This window comes from Colossoma macropomum, unplaced genomic scaffold, assembly GCF_904425465.1.
Source record: "Colossoma macropomum unplaced genomic scaffold, Colossoma_macropomum, whole genome shotgun sequence".
Classification (NCBI taxonomy): domain Eukaryota; kingdom Metazoa; phylum Chordata; class Actinopteri; order Characiformes; family Serrasalmidae; genus Colossoma; species Colossoma macropomum.
In genome coordinates this window covers 5429043-5448506 of record NW_023494805.1, presented here as the reverse complement: position 1 = coordinate 5448506, position 19464 = coordinate 5429043, and the positions used below count along the sequence as shown (strand labels likewise).

The 19464-nt window shown below is 38.1% G+C and overlaps 1 protein-coding gene across 1 annotated transcript in view; it reads right to left on the bottom strand.

Moving 5' to 3' along the window:
• Positions 1 to 5393: 5393 nt before the first annotated feature.
• Positions 5394 to 19464, bottom strand: part of ptprn2 (protein tyrosine phosphatase receptor type N2) — a 419224-nt gene continuing 405153 nt past the window's right edge. Inside the window, exons 23-24 of the mRNA XM_036596937.1 lie at positions 14241 to 14314; positions 5394 to 6015 (exon numbers count right to left, since the gene is read on the bottom strand). Coding sequence (XP_036452830.1) covers positions 5944 to 6015; positions 14241 to 14314 — 146 coding nt within the window. The 3' untranslated portion in view covers positions 5394 to 5943. The remainder of the gene's footprint in view (positions 6016 to 14240; positions 14315 to 19464) is intronic.

Below are 19464 nucleotides of genomic sequence, written 5' to 3'. Positions count from 1 at the left end.
GACATTTTTGTAGAATGACCTGTGTGCATTAACGCAATATGCTGTTTTATGTCTTAGTGTACAGTGAAAGGGAATAAGCATTTAGACACCTTTGCTTTTTTTATTATTTAACACACTCCTGGTGCACATATCCACCTCACATTTATGTGACTTTGTATTTATAAATACGAACAAAAAATGAACAAATGCTGTTTTAAAAAAATGAAATCAATAGAGTAAAAGTATTAGAACACTATTATAAAATATACATATATGTAATGGTTCTACTTATTAAAGCTGCAAAAATAAAATGTAAAAATGCATTTATAAGGTGTTATATGGCATTAATAACAACTTATAATGCCTGATGTAAGCATCTCCTCCTGTTAATACTGCTGCTGCACAGAGATCAATTATAGCCTAGCTTAACCTGCTTTTCTCCTTTTCCCATTTTACACTAATGTTTAAAGCCTTATTGTCTGTTTATGTTGCTCTTGTGTTATTGGTTTGCTATCCGGTGCTGACCAGAGGAGGACGGGGTCAGCTTAGGAGTCTTCCTCTCAAGGTTTCTTCCTCTTGTTCTTAGGGAGTTTTTCCTCACCACTGTCACTGCTGGCGATGCTCATGGGGGCTTTGACCCAGATTGTTCTGTAAAGCTGCTCTGTGACAACAACTGTTGTAAAAAGCGCTATAAAAATAAACTTTCACTTAACATAAGCCTGTACAATTGCTTATAACTGGTTATACTGGCATGCAAAACACTTTATAAAACCTATATGACTATATAACTTCATAATGTCAGGTGTCATAACACATTGTAATATCTGTCCACAAGAACATCATAAACATGATAAACATGAATGTTGAAATTCACACTAACAAGCTTCTGGTATCATTTCTGCAACATATCAGGTCCAGGCGCACATCTGGTCAACATTTGTTGGGTATAAATACTTCTGGGATACAGAAGAAGATTTGGTAACACTTTCTATGAATGTCACCTTTGTAAACATCTATAAACACATTCCTAACATGTTATAATGCATTCATAAGACATTATAAACATAGCTATAAATATTTATAAAAATGCACTATACGTTATAGCCATGTTTATTATGCATTATGAATTGTTAACATAATAAATTATAAGTACTGATCATAACAAATTATAAGAGCTCATAAGTCGTCATTTGTCCGCTCTAAGTGAAGTGAAGCGTACTGTACTAAAGCCTCCTCCAGTGTTCAGAGTGAGGCTTCAAGTTGAAGTATTTACTGAAGGATTTACTGAAACACTAAAACATTCACAATAAAGCACATTACAGGCTTCAAATGTCAGAGTTTAAACTAGAGCTGCCATCAGTGTTTTACCCAATGTGGGAAAGGTAATGTACACCACCGTTAGCTTGGTATTTGTCTTTACTTTACGCTCTCCAAGCTGGGACTGACTTCTTTGGCACTGACATTATAACATGTTATTAACACTATTTATAATGCCTTATATCAACAATAATAATGTATAACAAACATGGCTGTAAAGTGTAATTCAGTGTAATTCTTTTTTTTGTAAATATTTATAACCATGTTTATAATGCCTTATGAATACATTATAACATGTTATAAATGTGTTTATAGATGCTTACAAAGGTGACATTCATAGAAAGTGTTACCGAAGATTCTGTATGGAATGAGATAATTAGGACTGCTTTTGGTGGACTTTTCACTGCTATATATATATATATATACGTAATGTGAATTTCATAGAGTTTGTTTATTGCTGGCTAACTAGAAATAGTGATGCTAGGCTAGCTGGCTACAAGTGCTTAACCATTAGCAATTAGCAATCAAAGCTAAATGGTTAGCAGCAAAAGAGAACTTTGTTAGCGAGTAGACAACAACAGTAAATCACAGCTTTGCAGCTGCCTTGTTTAGGAATACAGATGCTCATAGATATGGTATTCATATAGTGTTACCTAAACACTCCTTCATAACATTTAAAAGAAGTTTTTTTTTAAAAAAAAACTGTAACACTTTCTATGAATGTCACGTTTGTAAGCATCTATAAGCACATTTATAACATGTTATAATGCCTTCATACGGCAATATAAACATGATTATAAACATTTATAAAAATGAATTACACTTTATAGCCATGTTTATTATATATTATGAATTGTTACTATAATGCATTATAAGTAGTGCCAATAACATGTTATACTGTCAGTGCCAAAGAAGTCAGTCCCAGCTTGGAGAGCGTAAAGTAAAGACAAATACCAAGCTAACGGTGGTGTACATTACCTTTCCCACATTGGGTAAAACACTGATGCAGCACTAGTTTAAACTCTGACATTTGAAGCCTGTAATGAGCTTTACTGTGAATGTTTTAGTGTTTCAGTAAATCCTTCAGTAATACTTCAACTTGAAGCCTCACTCTTAACACTGGAGGAGGCTTTAGTACAGTACGCTTCACTTTACTTAGAGCGGACAAATACGACTTATGAGCTCTTATAATTTGTTATGATTAGTACTTATAATGTATTATGTTAACAATTCATAATGCATAATAAACATGGCTATAACGTATAGTGCATTTTTTATAAATATTTATAGCCATGTTTATAATGCCTTATGAATGCATTATAACATGTTATGAATGTGTTTATAGATGCTTACAAAGGTCACATTCATAAAAAGTGTTACCAAAAAAACCTCACTTAAATCTTTACTTCACTTAAAGTCTGGAATGACCTGGCATAAAGCTCTTTAACATTAGTGTGTACAATCTTATGAACAGATATCATGATGTATTATGTAACCTGACTTTAAAAAGTTACACTCTTGCTTCATAAAGTGTCAAGCATGTAATTATAACTACATAAGAGTGACACAAGCTCATGCTCTGTTTTATAAGATGTTACATATACCATATGATGCATTATTAATGCATCTAAAATGCATTATGAATACAGGATTCATTGAAAGTGTTACTAACATTTCTTGGGAAAACTGTATCTGGTCTCATTATAAAAGATGTTGCCATTTGTTGGGAAGATTTTATACCAAGTAGTGATCATAGTGAAGGTGAAAAAGCTTCCTAAAGTTTTTTATACAGCATTATAAAACAACACTCCAACGAAAAGAGCCACAGAATCCTAGAAAAGACCTTAAACAGCCCTATCAGTACAAATGGTTCAATGATATGCTATTGGAAAGTTCATGGACGTTCATGCACAGGTGCATCATGCAAGATTTATATCAGACTGATGTTGAGGAAGGTAAGAGAGACGCCAGTTGTCGCTGAAAAGGAGCTGCAGGACGGCCTGAAAGTAGCAGAACATCAGATACACAGAGAACAATCAGTGAACTGCACCTTCCTAAACCCCAGACTGAACTCCTCTGATAAAACCGAAGCTCAGAGATGATCTGTTAATATTTGCACTCAAGCGTTTGGACGAATCAGAACTCTTTTGGAATGATGTTCTCTGATGATAGCAACAATGATCTCAGCTCGTCATGGTTGGAGAGAGAAAGTTTCCCTGTATGATCCCAAAACACCCACAGTGAAGCATGACGGTGGTAGCATCATGACATGGAGCTGTTTCTCTGCAGACAGTACTGGAGCATTACACAGAAATCTCATCAAGCTAGAAGAATGGGGAGAAGATGGAAGCTCCTACCAGATAATGACCTAAAACATAAATAACTCAAGACTGGTTTCTAAAAAGTGAATCCCTTTGAAAATGTATGGAGGATTTTGAAATTCTGAGTCCATCGGAGGAACCTTCGTGACCTTGAAGAACCAAAGACAGTTTGCCAAGAACAATGGGCCAATGTTTACCCACAATGCTGCAAAAGGCTATGACTTCACACTTTGGATCACATAGATGTCCAAATACTGCTGTTACCAAAACAGCTTTGCTACAATGTACTAATGTTATTCATTTGTGATCTTTTTTATTCAAATTATCTTTGTTTATGCTTATGAATATACACTTTTTGCTCAGATTCATGAGTACAAAGACATAAAAGATTATGTATATGAATTTGAAGTGGATATATATGCTAAAAGCTTATCAAATCGTATAACAAAAATCAATAACAAAAACAAAAGTGTTGTTTTGCATGGAATTTCTGTTTGAAGCATACTGCTGGCTTAAGTGTCTCGCTGTGTTTAGAAATGAGAACGACTCCATTTCCGTCATTTTGAAGTTTATTATCGTATACTTTATACCGTCCACACAAAAATATTATATACAATTTGGCAAACACTGATAGTGTGTTTCAGTTTTCCTGTATCTGCATATTAGTTGGCCACAGAAACACAGAAATATCACAATATTCCCTGTATAATATCTGTTTAGATCTCTAACACAAGACAAGTTAATTGTAATATAATCTATCATCGCACTGATATTGCTCAACTCTTCATTAGATGTAATCATATCAATGTACACATCATCGCAGCAGTCTGTGTGATATAGCACAGAAAAGAACAAATCTACCTCACACAAATACACACAGATTTTCATAAATCAAGGCTGGAAGAACACAAAGGCTCTTGAGGAACAGGGCACTGAGAACCGAAGCTGCAAACCGTAAAAGATGAACCAGTTTATATTCAAGTTCTAAAGCTGCAACTCAGCCATAACATTATAACCTTGTTTTAACACTTACTGTCCATTTTATCAGCTCCACTTACTATGTAGGTGCACTTTGTAGTTCTACAGTTACAGACTGTAGTCCATCTGTTTCTCTGATACTTTGTTTCCCTGTTCAGTGGTCAGGACCCCCATGGACCCTCACAGAGCAGGTACTATTTGAGTGGTGGATCATTGTCAGCACTGCAGTAACACTGACGTGGTGGTGGTGTGTTAGTGTGTGTTGCGCTGGTGCGAGTGGATCAGACACAGCAGTGCTGCTGGAGTTTTTAAACACCTCAGTGTCACTGCTGGACTGAGAATAGTCCACCAACCAAAAACATCCAGCCAACAGCGTCCTGTGGGCAGCGTCCTGTGACCACTGATGAAGGACTAGAGGATGACCAACACAAACTGTGCAGCAGCAGATGAGCTATCGTCTCTGACTTTACATCTACAAGGTGGACCGACAAAGTAGGAGTGTCTAATAGAGTGGACAGTGAGTGGACACAGTGTTTAAAACCTCCAGCAGCACTGCTGTGTCTGATCCACTCAGACCAGCACAACACACACTAACACACCACCACCACGTCAGTGTTACTACAGTGCTGAGAATGACCCACCACCCAAATAGTACCTGCTCTGTGAGGGTCCATGGGGGTCCTGACCACTGAAGAACAGGGTAAAAGGGGGCTAACAAAGTATCAGAGAAACAGATGGACTACAGTCTGTAACTGTAGAACTACAAAGTGCTCCTATATGGTCAGTGGAGCTGATAAAATGGACAATGTGCAGAAAATTGCCATAAGTTTGTCCTCTATAAACATGGAATTTGACTTAGGATGCATTAAACTATTATGTCTCTGGAGTAACTGGTTCATCTCTTATGAGCTTCTTCCTGCTTCTTGAAAACTTTGTGGTCAACAGCCGACTGTTTACAACCTCTACATATATTTCAGATACAATACGCACAGCTATTGGATATCATATACAGTATATTGCCATCCACGCCGCATCATCAGATACAATCTTTATATTATTTGTTACAAAATTAAACATCATTCTAAATAGTCATTTTTAAGTAATACAATGATAATCATATACTGGTCTATATACATATTTGAAATGAAGACTTGTATGCAGTACACTGGGTCATGGAAGCATGTTCAACATTATTTTCATAACTTCTAACTCCAGCACTACAATCCTGTTGTGGGACAATTTCTATCTGTTCATAACAAAGATAATAATAGGTCACTGGTTCACAGGAAGAAAGGATAGAGGGAGAGATACACAAAGAGAGAGAGAGAGAGAGAGGATAAAGGCTTCTTCACTGAGGCAGTGCTTTGAGTATGGCATTCACCTCCTCCGCCACTGCAGTCAATGCGAACTCAAACTGCTCCTAAAGACAGAAACAGAGAGAAAAAAGCAGGGTTAGCCTTTAGATGTCACACGTAGCGCAAATGATAGCAAAATCTTGCAGTAATTTTATATGAAATTTCTGACATAGTTCAGGAGGTGAAGTTGTGTGGAAAGCGCAGATTCGCAAAATTCATTCTGAACCACATTTGGAAACTTATTTGTGGGCTCACGTGACTCATTCCTCATGGAGAGTCAGTGTTCTTTGGTAACAAGGCTAGAAGCACCATTACTAAAAGTTCACGCCACATCAAGACACTGTTGTGTATTATACACAAAGCTACACTGTGTATGTTTTGAGGATTTGGAGACCTCTCCAGGTGGAAATGTGTAATTGCATGGAGCATGCGAAACAACATGCTGTAATGCAAGTTGTGCTTTGGCCCCCTTCCCCGAGCGGATGAATCTGTTGATTGAAAGAGAACTTAAAGGCTACGTTCACACAGCAGGTGAAAGTGGCCCAAATCTGATTTTCTCACCAAATCCGATTTTCACAATAAACGTGACCCTGTATGTGTTTTGCTCGCTTACAGACAAAAATGAAAACTCAGTTTGTTTCCGGTTTTGTTAATCAAACACATTTCCATCAAAATATCGCTGCTGTCGAAAAACAAAACCTTGTATCTCCATTTTTGTCATTTTTCAGTTTTTGACATATTTTGAAAATGCCTGTTATCCTTTACATTGTGTGTCAATTTCATGATGAAAGGACCAAAAGAAACAAAATGGCCCAAAATGGCTTGTAAAAAATTCTGGTTCCATTGACCTTCTCCTGTAAAGTTACTATTCTGGAGATACTGGGTTTCGTTAATGGAACATTAGTTCACTCCCAACCCCACCTTGTCAGTTTTTTCAAATGACGAAGAAAATTTTGAAATAATGAAATAAAATACAGTCAAAAAAGACGGTTCTTCAAGGGTTCTTTAGTAAAGGTAGTGTTATATTTAGAACCATGATTTCCATGTAGAACCATTTCACACTTAATTCTTCAGATTGATGGAGAATGTGTTGTATATGGTTCCTTATAGACCCTTTCTGATTCTTTATAGCACCAAAAATGGTTCTGCTATTGTTAGAAACTTGCCATCCTAATGGTAGAAGAACCCTTTTTGGGTGCTATACAGAATCACATTTAACACATTCTCCAATGTGAAGAACGATTTCACCATGCAAAGAAACAATCAAGCATAAAATGGTTCCAAATAGAACCATTCCTTTTACTAAAGAACCCTTGAAGAACTCTTTAAAGTGTTGTTATTTCATTAGATTTTGTTGTCAAAAAATGTTTTCGCTTTTTTATGCCTTTATGGCTGCTTGTAGCTCAATCTGTGTCAGACGTGAGCGCCACTAATGCTAACCGCCAACAGTTGGCAAGACATCACGCATCCCAGGGTTAAAAATGCACGTTCGAGGTGTTTGTGAGTTGTTTGTGTTTGTGGGTTTTAAGCTGTGACTCACGATGTGTCTCTGCCCTGAGGGCCACTCCTGAGAACATCCAACACATGTGAAGACTGACCCTCAAACACGGCGGCTAAAAGTGGAGCTTCCTGCCGCGGGCCACTGTGGGAGTGCGGTTTGAAATGCAATGCTTTTTTTTTTTCTTTTTTCTTTCTTTCTTTTTTTTTTTCACAAAGCAGGAGCTGCCTGCGTGAAATTTTAAATTTATGGTCAAATCTACACGAGTGAAGTCGACCCACACCTTCTGAATGCAAAATATCCAACATGAATGGCAAAGTTTGAACAACCAGTGAAGCCTTATGAGCGTTTAAGGACATCGCTTTCTCTGGGAATCTCCAGCTAAAGTGTTTTTCCAGTATTTCCAGCTGGTTTCATCATTCATCATTTTCTTTTTAGACTCAAAATCGAAGTTTATGAAAACTGTAAGCATTTAAACTCGGAGCCAGCATGTTTGCAGAAAGCTGCATCTCTATTTGCACGATTTAAAGCCTTTAAATCTACTTTGTCCATGAGGTTCAAAGGACGCTGAAGAAAAATTGGCTCCCAGAAATTCAGTAATTATGTGCCAAATGCTCTCAGTAGTTAGCATTCATGCCAGAATTGGATTCTGGGGGACTTATAGTCACAGGTTGAGGAGGCAAGATTTGAAGTGTTACATCCCAGAGACATTGCTGTAGTGAGGTTGACAGCCAAACAGCCTATTTCACTGTAGCTAAGTCAACAGAAAAGTACTCCCTCATTACAATTACTAGAGAGCAAAAACAAAATTTACATTTTACACCTCACTTTTAACTGCCTAATTATTATAACAGCTGACAGAAATCCACAGCAGGTAAAGGCTAATTAGCCACAGGCCTAACTTTAGCAGCAATAGCAGTAGATGTCTAAGGTACAAGGTGGAAGATGGTGATTTTCTCGTTGTGTTTTTTTTCCACTGTATTGAACTTTGTTTCTTTGCCATGGTCAGTGCCGGCTCTACATAATAAGCAGATGCTTAAGTGATGGGAATAAAAGCAACTGGTTAATCATGTCTTAAAATAAAGAAGAAAAAGAGAAGATCAATGGAAAATGCTTCAAGAGAAAGTATGTGTTGTTTTTTTGTGGTTTTATTGTTATACCATTTTTTGGCCTAAAGTTTGACAACAAAAAGTAGTAAATCTGGGGTCTGTAATGAAGTTTCAGCTTCACAGAATTTAACAAACTCATAGACACAGTTAACTCGTATTACAGCACTTTCTCTGTTAATCCAGGTTTAGATACTCAGACTGTTCTTAATATTGGTTTTGACACTCAGGCTCTGATTAATCCAGGTTTAGATACTCTGACTGTGTTTAATCAAGGTTTAGATACTCACGCTGTGATTAATCCAGGATTAGATACTCAGACTGCCATTAATCCAGGTTTAGATTAATCCAGGTTTAGATACTCTGACTGCGATTAATCCAGGTTTAGGTACTCAGACTGTTCTTAATATTGGTTTTGACACTCAGGCTCTGATTAATCCAGGTTTAGATACTCTGACTGTGTTTAATCCAGGTTTAGATACTCACGCTGTCATTAATCCAGGATTAGATACTCAGACTGTGATAAATCCAGGTTTAGACACTCAGGCTGTCATTAATCCAGGTTTAGATTAATCCAGATTTAGATACTCTGACTGCGATTAATCCAGGTTTAGACAGTCAGGCTGTGATTAATACTGGTTTAGATACTCAAACTGTGATTAATCCTGGTTTGGACACTCAGGCTGTGATTTAATCCTGGATTAGATATTGAGACTGTGACTGTGATAATCCAGGTTTAGATAGTCAGGCTGTGATTAATCCAGGTTTAGATACTCTGTCATTAATCCAGGTTTAGACACTCAGACTGTCATTAATCCAGGTTTAGGTACTCAGACTGTGATTAATCCAGGTTTAGATACTCTGTCATTAATCCAGGTTTAGACACTCAGACTGTCATTAATCCAGGTTTAGACACTTTGTGATTAATCCAGGTTTAGACACTTTGTGATTAATCCAGGTTTAGACACTCAGACTGTCATTAATCCAGGTTTAGACACTTTGTGATTAATCCAGGTTTAGACACTCAGACTGTCATTAATCCAAGTTTGAACAAAGGAGAGCATTGATGGTCACTTTTATTTGTTTCAGGTGGAAAAACAGCACGAGGACACAAGATCAGCACCTTCAGGTTCATCCTGTATTATAAGAGTGCAAGACAAACTGCAATGTATAACTTTATTTATTAATTAATTTATTTTTTGAGCAGCCATAAACCACTGGTGTAGCAATGGGGGGGGTAGCTTTTAAATAATAGCACTGAGACCCCCTGTAACTATACATCTGATTCCCACGTTTCATTCAATAGCCTTAAATTTGCTTCCTTTTCCACCTGAAACAGGACTTTTGAAGAATGTGTAAATGTTATGGACTCAGAGCTACAATGCCATTCCGAATAAAACCTCAGTCTCCACTGTCTACAACTTTTTAACATCTGTTAATGCAAATTTCTTTGCGTCTGAAATCATGAGATCCTACTCTGCCCACAATTTCAATAATATGGAAAATTCTGCTTCTGAGAACACCAGGGGGCGCCATGAGCAGCTCCTCAAAGCAGCTCCTCAAAGCAGCTCCTTCTGCTGATTCCCAATCTAGATGACATGCTTGCAGTTTAACAGAAAGAGACATTGGAATAAACAAAAAGCATGGGCAACACTAACAAATTGGGTTTAAATGTCTTATATAAAGTTCAAATTGGATGCCACTATGTTTATATTGGTCTCATTACAGACACAAACACAAACCAAAAATAAATAAATAAATACAAATAGTGTGCACCACAGTGTAGGTCCAATTTGTGTGGCGTTAGAGCTTCTATTTACCTATTCTGTTTAACTGGTCTGATCTCCCATCGCTCAAACCACAATTATGTGCATACACTTAAACAAAACCACACACTCAGCCCCAGAGTCTGCCTCTAATTAGAGCCAGTGTGTCTGTAAAACAGACTATTACCCTGCAGTCTTTCAGAAGATGAGTCCGACACGGCTGCGCTGACCGCTAATTTGACCAAAGAGCACGCTGTAATTGACGTCTCCGCCAAGGCTTTTTAGCGCCCGCACTTCGAGACGCTTGAAAGCTCTGCTGCATGTCTGGATGCGGGCTGAGTGATGTGCACTTCCTTCAGAAGCACATCAAATCCTGCAGTCTTTCCTGAGAGCTGCCTCCCCCTTTCCATCAGAGAATCACTCTACAGTCGCAAAATAAAGGTGCCGGATAGAGTTATTTTGAGTGACGCCGCAGAAGAACCAGCTTTGTTTCCCTAAAGAACCTTTCAGACGACTCTTTTAAGAATAATTTTCATAAATGAGATCTGTGAGTGTGAAGAACCCTTTTAAAGTTAAAGAACCTCCAAGTAATGTAAAGGTTCTAGACCAATTAAACGTTTCTCCATAGAACCGCACACCCAAGTCAATAACTTTTATTTTTTAAGGGAGTATAGGAGCAAAGTCAAGGCTGTGTTTGTGTATTTGGACTTAGGACTGCTGTTAGGATTAGTACTATCTTTGGGATTAGGACTGTTTCTGGGATTAGCACTATATTCAGGGACAGAGTTTGGGATTTGTACTATATTTTGGGATTAGTATTGTATTTAGGGATTAGTATTATATTTAGGGTTAGGGCTGTGCCTGTGACTAGTATTATATTTGGAGTTAGGACAGAGTTTGGGATTAGTACTATATTTTGGGTTATAATTGAGTTTAGGATGAGTAATATATTTGGCAATAGGATGCTGGGATTAGTATTATCTGTTGAATTATGATGGTTTTTGTGATTCGTACTGCATTTGAGGTTAAGACTGTGCCTGGGATTAGTATTATATTTGGCATTGGGACTTTGGGTTTAGTACTATCTGTGGGATTACGGCTGTGCTTGTGATACTGGATTTGGGGGTAAGACTGTGTCTGGGATTAGTATTATATTTGGAATTATGATTGTGTCTGGGATTAGTACTACATATGCAGTTAGGACTAAGTTTAACGTGGTATTTGGGGTCAGAACTATGTTTGGAATCAGTACTACATTTAGGGTTAGGTCTGTTTTTGGGATTAGTATTGTTTTGGGGTCAGAACAATTTGGAATTGGTAATATATTTGTGGTCAGTGCTTAGGCTTTAGTAGACTCTTATATGTTGGGTTTAGGACTGTGTTTTGGATTGGTACTATATTTGGAGTTAGAAATGTGATTGGGAATCGTATTGTATTGGGGTTAGGATTGTGTCTGGGATTAGTGTTATATTGGGAGTTATGACTGTGTCTGGGATTAGTAATACATTTGGAGTTAGGGCTATGTTTGGGATTAGTACTACAAATGCAGCTGGGACTATGTTTAATATGGTATTTGGGGTCAGAACTGTGTTTGGAATCAGTACTGTTTAGGGGTTAGTACCAAATTTGGGATTGGTCCTATATTTGTGGTCAGGGCTTAGGCTTTAGTAGACTCTTATATGTTGGGTTTAGGACTGTATTTGGGATTAGTACCATATTTGGAGTAGGAATTGTGTTTGGGGATAGTATTACATTTGGGGTTATGACTATGTTTGGGGTATTTGCAGTTAGGATGTATTGGGATTAATAGTATGTACTAATTTATATCCACAACAATCAATAGCACGAAATGAATGCATGCACAGTATCATTTTTATTTACTGGACAGCGTCCCTCCCTGACAGGCAGATGGACACTTCACTGCTGACACATGCATGAACAAGATTTTCGCAGGATTTCATGAAGTGTAAGTGCAGCCAGTTTGGAGGTTTCAGCAGTATCACTAACACTGTTTGATTCATGTGGCTGCAACAATCGCAAAGGATAAAATAGACTAATATTTCAACACACAGTACCAAAATAAATGACCTGCTGCTTAAGATAGTAAGTTACATGAATGGGTCACATCCAAGAAGGGTAGTGTTCTCCAGTGTTGACAGACAATGTTCCCTACAGGCTCCGTTCACGGTCTGGCTACACTAGACCTGCCTAGACTTGTTTAAATTTTATGAGAACATAAAATGGGAGCTCACATAAGAACCCTTTGAACTGTTATCAGTCGCCGTGGTAATTCCTCAGGATCTCTCGGACACAATGCTGTTTAAAATGTTGCTCCCCTCTTAGCGGCGCTCATATACATAAAGTATATTTGCCAAGGAAACCAAAATCAATTGGAACCTAATTTTCAGAGCAGTGTTGTATTGATTACTTGACTTTAAATTATAGATTGATCACACAGGCTTAATTACAGTGGTGGGCTTTGTTATTGCTGTGTAGGGGGCTAGTTTAATTACAGGGGTTGTGTGAGTGTGTATGTGTATGATTGCTTCATCTCTCAGTGCTACATTTAATGAAGCACACAGTGTTCTTTATTCTGAGAGCTACTGGTGTGGAAAAATTCACGTGCAATTAGCGTACACTCCTTTCAAAAACACTTTGACAAAATATTGAATTTACACAATCGTCCCTCTCACCCCAGATGTAGCTCATGAGCCAAGACTTGGTTTTTGAAGTCTGCTTCTTTAGTTTTAACTGGCACTATGAGGCAAACAAGCAATGGAGGCTTATATCTAACGATTAGCATCACTCAACCCCGTAGCTGCCTCATGGCTAAAGTCTCGTAGCTTTCTCATCGCAATGAATGTGAGCCTCAAAAAGTTTGTTTGACAAAGTGCTGTAAAGCATCAATACAACCAGCAGGCTACTGCATGACCCAGCATTATCAACCAATATTACTCCCTCAACTTAAAGGTGAATACAACATTTCTGCATTATTAAGTGGTTAAAATTCAAACTATTCATTATTACTAAGATATAATACATACTTTGTGTGTAAAATGGCATGAAAAATGAGTGGTTTGCTGTGAAATTCTTCATTCTAGAGAAACTTTGTTCACAGTGGTGGTGATAGGAACCAGACATCCACCTCTAAAAGCTCCTTCATAGAAAGTTATTATATGAAATGGTTATGAATTCACTGTTTGATGCCTAAAACAATGTTTTACAGTAGTTTCGAGAAGATTTTGTAAAATCCACTCATGGTGGAGGTACATACAGGGCACTGTAAAGCAAACTAGTACCTCTGAAAATCATATTTATTTCAGATTTATCACTATTTTACTATCACAACATTCCATACAAACACTCAGAAGACTCGTGTTGGTTCACTAATGGTTTTGGATAGTAAATAAAATGGCTATATTTGTGTTGTAGTCATGGTGACCCCTGGTTCCCATCACCACCACTGTAAAGAAATTTGAGTCAGTAGGTTTCTGTACAATGAACCATTTCAAAGCAAACAATTTTGACTTGGAGGATTTTTTTAAAGGCCCAATTTATAGCAAGTCGTGAATTTTGGAGAAAGGCCTTCAGTCCAAGCCATAAGTATCAAAACTCAGCCTAAAAACAAGAAAAAATACCTCTATAATGATGCTAATTTCTGCTAGAGCCCCTGAGGGATTTTTAATAGTATGTTAGCACAGAGCTAACCATTCTAGGTAAAGTCAGTTGTGGTCAAGTGAAGCCAGGTGAAGCCATGTGAAGCCATGTGAAGCCAGGTGTTGTCAGATGAGGTCAGGTGTTGTCAGGTGAGATCAGGTGAGGCCAGGTGAAATCAGGTGAGGTCAGGTTTGATCGAGTGTGGTCAGGCGTAGTCAGGTGTTGCCAGGTGAGGTCAGCTCAGATCAGGTGACTAGACTTACCTTGGTATTCACCATGCCCGCTCGCTGATCCCTCAGGTGTTCCAGTGTTGCAGCGATATCAATCTCCTTTGCACCTGCAAAACAAACGCTGGATTTAGACTGATCACAGTAAATCACAGTAAACTCTCCCGTTCACTCTGTCTTTCTTCTAGTACAGTAATGTAGCTGTAAATCATTGATGTGGCAGGTTGCTAGTAAAGACGATGAAGACTGCATCACAAAGAATGCTATATTAACTCAAGTAGAGATGTGGAAATCTGCAAAAAGTCAGAGGGAAGTAAGAGGCATCATACGTCTCTAGACACGGTCTGTTTCTTCGTGTATGTTCCTTTGTGTTTCTTGAGGCTTGGCGTATTGACTGCCACTGTGTAAGAGCAATGCTGCGAAAGAGATTATGCTCATTATATCATTATATATCCACTTTTCCTCTTTTGTACACCATATGGGCTGCAGCTTATTGTTCATGAAGTGTAGGCGTGGGTGGCTTTTTTCTTTTTTGTTCGTTCTTTTTGAGTTTGCTTTCTTTTTAGCTTAGTTACTACTGGAAAAGTTTAAATTAGTTTGAGATAACTTCTTAATGTGGCTGTAGAACATGTTAATAATGTATCATCCCAGTAAATTATTACAGGCACTATTTTTTAATGCCATTATTGCATTTTCTTAGTTTGACTATCTGTATTAATGCAGGCTGAGATCCGGCACTGTTTGTTGCTATAATAGAGTCCGTGATTGTAGTCCTCTTGTTCAAATACAGGTTATAAATGGCTCTGAAAGTGATACCTTTAGCTCTTTCTGCAGACTATGCTGGACAATGCTCGCAGAAGAACTGTGGATAATCAATGAGCAGCAAACTAACAAAAGACACAAACAGAAAACAGAAAAGTAAAAATCTCCAGTTCTCCTCGAGAGCCACCACAGCACCACAGTAACAAGAATCTATGAGCTGTATGAATGGAGTTGAACAATTGACTGTATATATGATATATATATATATATATATATATATATATATATATATATATATATATATATATATATATCACTGTTGCTCTCACTGGATGTCGGTGATGAAAACTCGAAACTGGATTATTAAGTTCATGTGTGCTGTGTTTACATTATGAAAACAATGTTATTGAATTACTGAGAATAAATAATAAATTAATGGATTTTCATGAAGCTTATGTGAACTCATATACCTATAATAAAATTTTCAAATAGAAAAAAATAAATCTTTAGGGTCAAATTTGAGGACAAACATGATTAATCACAGTTAACTAGACAAAATAAAGTGATTAATCATGAATAATCATAGTAATAGTTTCACAGCCCTACTGTAAATAAAACACCTTTATCCTTGATCTCAGTCTTTAATGTGTGCAATTGCACACAAAGGTTTGGGAACCCCTGAATAAATCACATATTTTGTTGCTTTTTAAAGTGAATAAAAGAAAACACAATGTCTTTGGCAAAACAATGTTTTTTTATTTATTTATTTTTATTTTCTATTTGCTATTTTTTCTTTCACATGTTAACAATAACTACTTTAAATTTGATCAATTTAAAAAGACAGGAAACAGTAATTGTAATTGTAAAGTCTCAGAAATTAATTAACCAGTTAACTGTGTAATAAGTTCTCTGGGCTCCTCTAATGGGCTCCTCTAATGGGCTCCTCTAATGGGCTCCTCAAAACAGCTGGCCAAGGATCTGAAAATGAAGCTAACCTATGATGACAATATTGTAAAAGATAAAGCACTTCCAGCTTCCAATTTGCACTGTCCAAATGCAAAGTAAAACCCCCATATTACAGCAAAGATGCACCATTGTACTGTGCAGTGTTTCTTGCACAAACATGATCTACAAAGAAGAGTCAGAAGGAAACTTTACCTGTGAACTCATCATATCTGAAGTATGCAAAATAACAACATAACTAGTTAAGTCAGAAACATTTTTGAGAACAATTGCTGTGGACTTACGAAGTAAAAACAGAACACTCTCTGGCCACAATCGCCAAAGCTATATTTGGAGATAAAAGGAGCAGCGTTTGATGAAAAGAACACCGTGCCAGCTGTTCAACATGTGGGTGGGTCTATTATGCTTTGACTGTATAGCAGCCAGTGGCAGGGACCGTTGCACAAGCAGACAGAAGAATGGATTCCACTAAATATCAGCAAACTCTGGAGGCAAATGTGACACAGTCAGTCAAGAAATTGAAGCTGAAAAGAGGCTGGCTTCTCCAACAGGACAATGCTCCGAAATCCACCATGAACTACTTCAAGAAATGCAAGCGGAAGCTTTTGGAGTGGCCCTCACAGTCCCCTGACCTGAACATCACTGAAAATCTGTGGGTAGATCTTAAACATGCTGTGCCTGTAAGACGGCCCAAGAATATTGCAGAACTAGAAGCAAAGAAGAGTGGGTGGAAATTCTAAGAAAGACTAGAACAGAAGAATAGAAAGACTCCAGCTGGCTACAAAAAGCATCTGCAAGCTGTGATATCTGCCAAAGGGGCTGTTACTAAGTACTGAATGTCAACACTTGTGCTCATGCCAAGATTCATATTTTATATTATTATGCGTATTTTTAAAGTTAATCAAAGGTAAGGTAAGTGTGTGTTAACATCTGGCAATGTTGCTGTTTAAAGCACTTTGCTGTAGAGGTCATATTTACTTTTGTTCACTTAAAAAAAAACAGCAAAATATTTAATTTGGCTAAAAATTTGCATACAACTGTAGTGCCTCCTATAGCATGGCAGTAAAATATAAGGTGGACGTAAGGTATGTGTTGTTGGTCAGGAAGCCTCAGCACACACAGGGTGTGATAGGAATTTCCTCCACTTCTGCAGCTGAGCTTGGGTCACCTGAAGCCTTGGGTTCACTACATGACTTTCAAAGTCTTAACAGATTATAAAAGACTGGGTGTCTCATACTGTCCGACTGGCATTTGATAAACTCGATTGTGCCTTAAACTCAGCTCATTAAAAAGCTCAGCAATTTTCTTCGTTTACTTGCTGTATTTTCTTCTTTCATTCTCTCGGTTTTCATTGGCTGCTGCAGGAATCCGTTCAGATTGAGTCGCTAATCAGTTTACACTAGATTTCACTCAGAGTCGGCTCGAAAAAATCAAACATGTTTGATAAACTCGACTGGTCTGAAATGAGATCGGGAGGCCAAAAATCTGAGTCTGCGCCCCTCAAACACGACTCGACTCTCTCTCCAACCGTGGACTCCGACTGACTCAAAAATCTGCAGACCAGAGCCGACCAGCACAGACTCGACCAGACTGAGAATCGGGGCTAAAATCGGGGGTAAAGGTGAATAGTGTAACCCTGGCTTGAGTCGAAATGGTTAATCATTGAAAAATTCAGCGTGGCTGGACGCGGGGTTCCATTTAGCGCGAACGAATGAAATTCAATACTGCAGGCCCTACACACACTCAGGGCAGGGAGGCCTAACAAGCTCTCATTCTCCATTCACTCACTTTTCTTAAAGAAAAGAAAGACCCCCCTACTCCTCAGAGAGACATGAAGAAAGAGAGAGAGAGAGGTTGAGAGAGCAGGAGAGACAGAGAGTGAAGCGTTTTGAAAGAAAGCAAGTGCAGCTGGGGTCCCCGTCTCAAAAAGTACTCCAACACTTTCATGTCTTAAGAAGTGCAGAATTCTTAAGTTTAGGAGGGAAGGAGAGAAGGAGAGAGTAAAAGAGGGAGGAAAGGAGGGAGGGAAGGAGGGAGGGAGGGAGAGAAATAATCTCAAACAAGAAAAGGCTCTGGAAGTAAAATGACATTCTTGAGTAATTTACAATTCATTGGTGAAGATGAAGGAAAGGGCAAGGGGGGGGGATGCGACGGGGGGCATTTGAGGGATGGGGAAAAAATAGTAAGGAAGAAGAAAAATGGAGAGAGAAGTGGAGAGAGAGTGGGACGGAGGAGGGAGAGCTGCGCAGGCTGAGAGTTTCGGAGGCTTTGATCATGCCTGTGTGTGAAAACGGGGCAACCTAGGACCCTCACTTTCTCAAAAAGAGGAAACAAAAGGAGGATGGAGGTTTGGGGACGTATCAATAGGGTATTTGGGGGTTATTTGAGGGGGGGTAAAGGTTGGGTATGGGGGCAGTGAGGGGTCTGTAGTAGCCTGGGAAAGAAAACTGGACACTTGGACACTTTCCACTGAATACAAACAGAGCCGGTGACCTTACAGAGAGTCAATAGCCCAATGACCTCAACGGATAAAAGGCAACCTGAGTGTGAATCGTGTGTGAAAACAATGTTCCAGAAGAAACCCAACACACTAGGGATGCACAGTGATATCAGAATCATATCGGTAGAAACCTGTTTAAAAACCAAAAAAGAAAATTGAGTTGGATCTTGGATATTTGATGGCATATTTATTGCACTCCAAAACAGCTGGATGTCTATGTGAAGCCAGGTTACTGCACTAAAACATCTGCATTTTATTCCTTTTACTGCATTTTAGAATTATGAGATTATAATTTCCGTAAAGCTAATCCATCTGAATCTAGTCCTAATGTCTACATATTAATTAATTTTAATTAATGTTTACATTTCTGACATACGCTCTTTAAAAAAGATGGTTCTTCAAGGGTTCTTTGGTAAAGAGAATGATTCTAAAAAGAACTAATGACACTCAAAGAACCCTTTGCATGCTTAATTGTTTCTTTCCATTGAGAAATGGTTCTTCAGATTGATGGAGAGTGTGTTGTATATGGTTCTACATAGAACCTTTGTGAAAAGGGTTCTGTATAGCACCAAAAATGGTTCTGCTATTTCTGCTGCTTATGATGTTAAGCTTGTAACAATAGCAGAAGCCCATTTGGTGTTGTAGAGAAACAACATATTCTCTGCCAACCTAAAGAACTTTTTCACTATGCAAAGAACCCTTTAAGCATGTAAATGGTTCTTTGATTGTTCATTCTACATAGAACCATTGTATTTGCCAGAATCTTTGAAGAACAATATTTCTATAAAGGCACTAAGATATTTATAGCTATCCATCAGACGTGTTGGGAGCGTTTGGAGAGCGTTTGGTGAGTGTGGGTGTGGAGCTACGATGAGACTTCTTAAAATCAGCATCCATACCCTTCATTTTCATAACACTCAGATAAAGAAATGACTGGTTGGTCCAGGTGGTCAGGTAGGTTGAGATCTGGTGTCTGTGAAGGCCACAGATTATGATATACATCATTTTCATCACTGTTATACTGACAGAGACCAC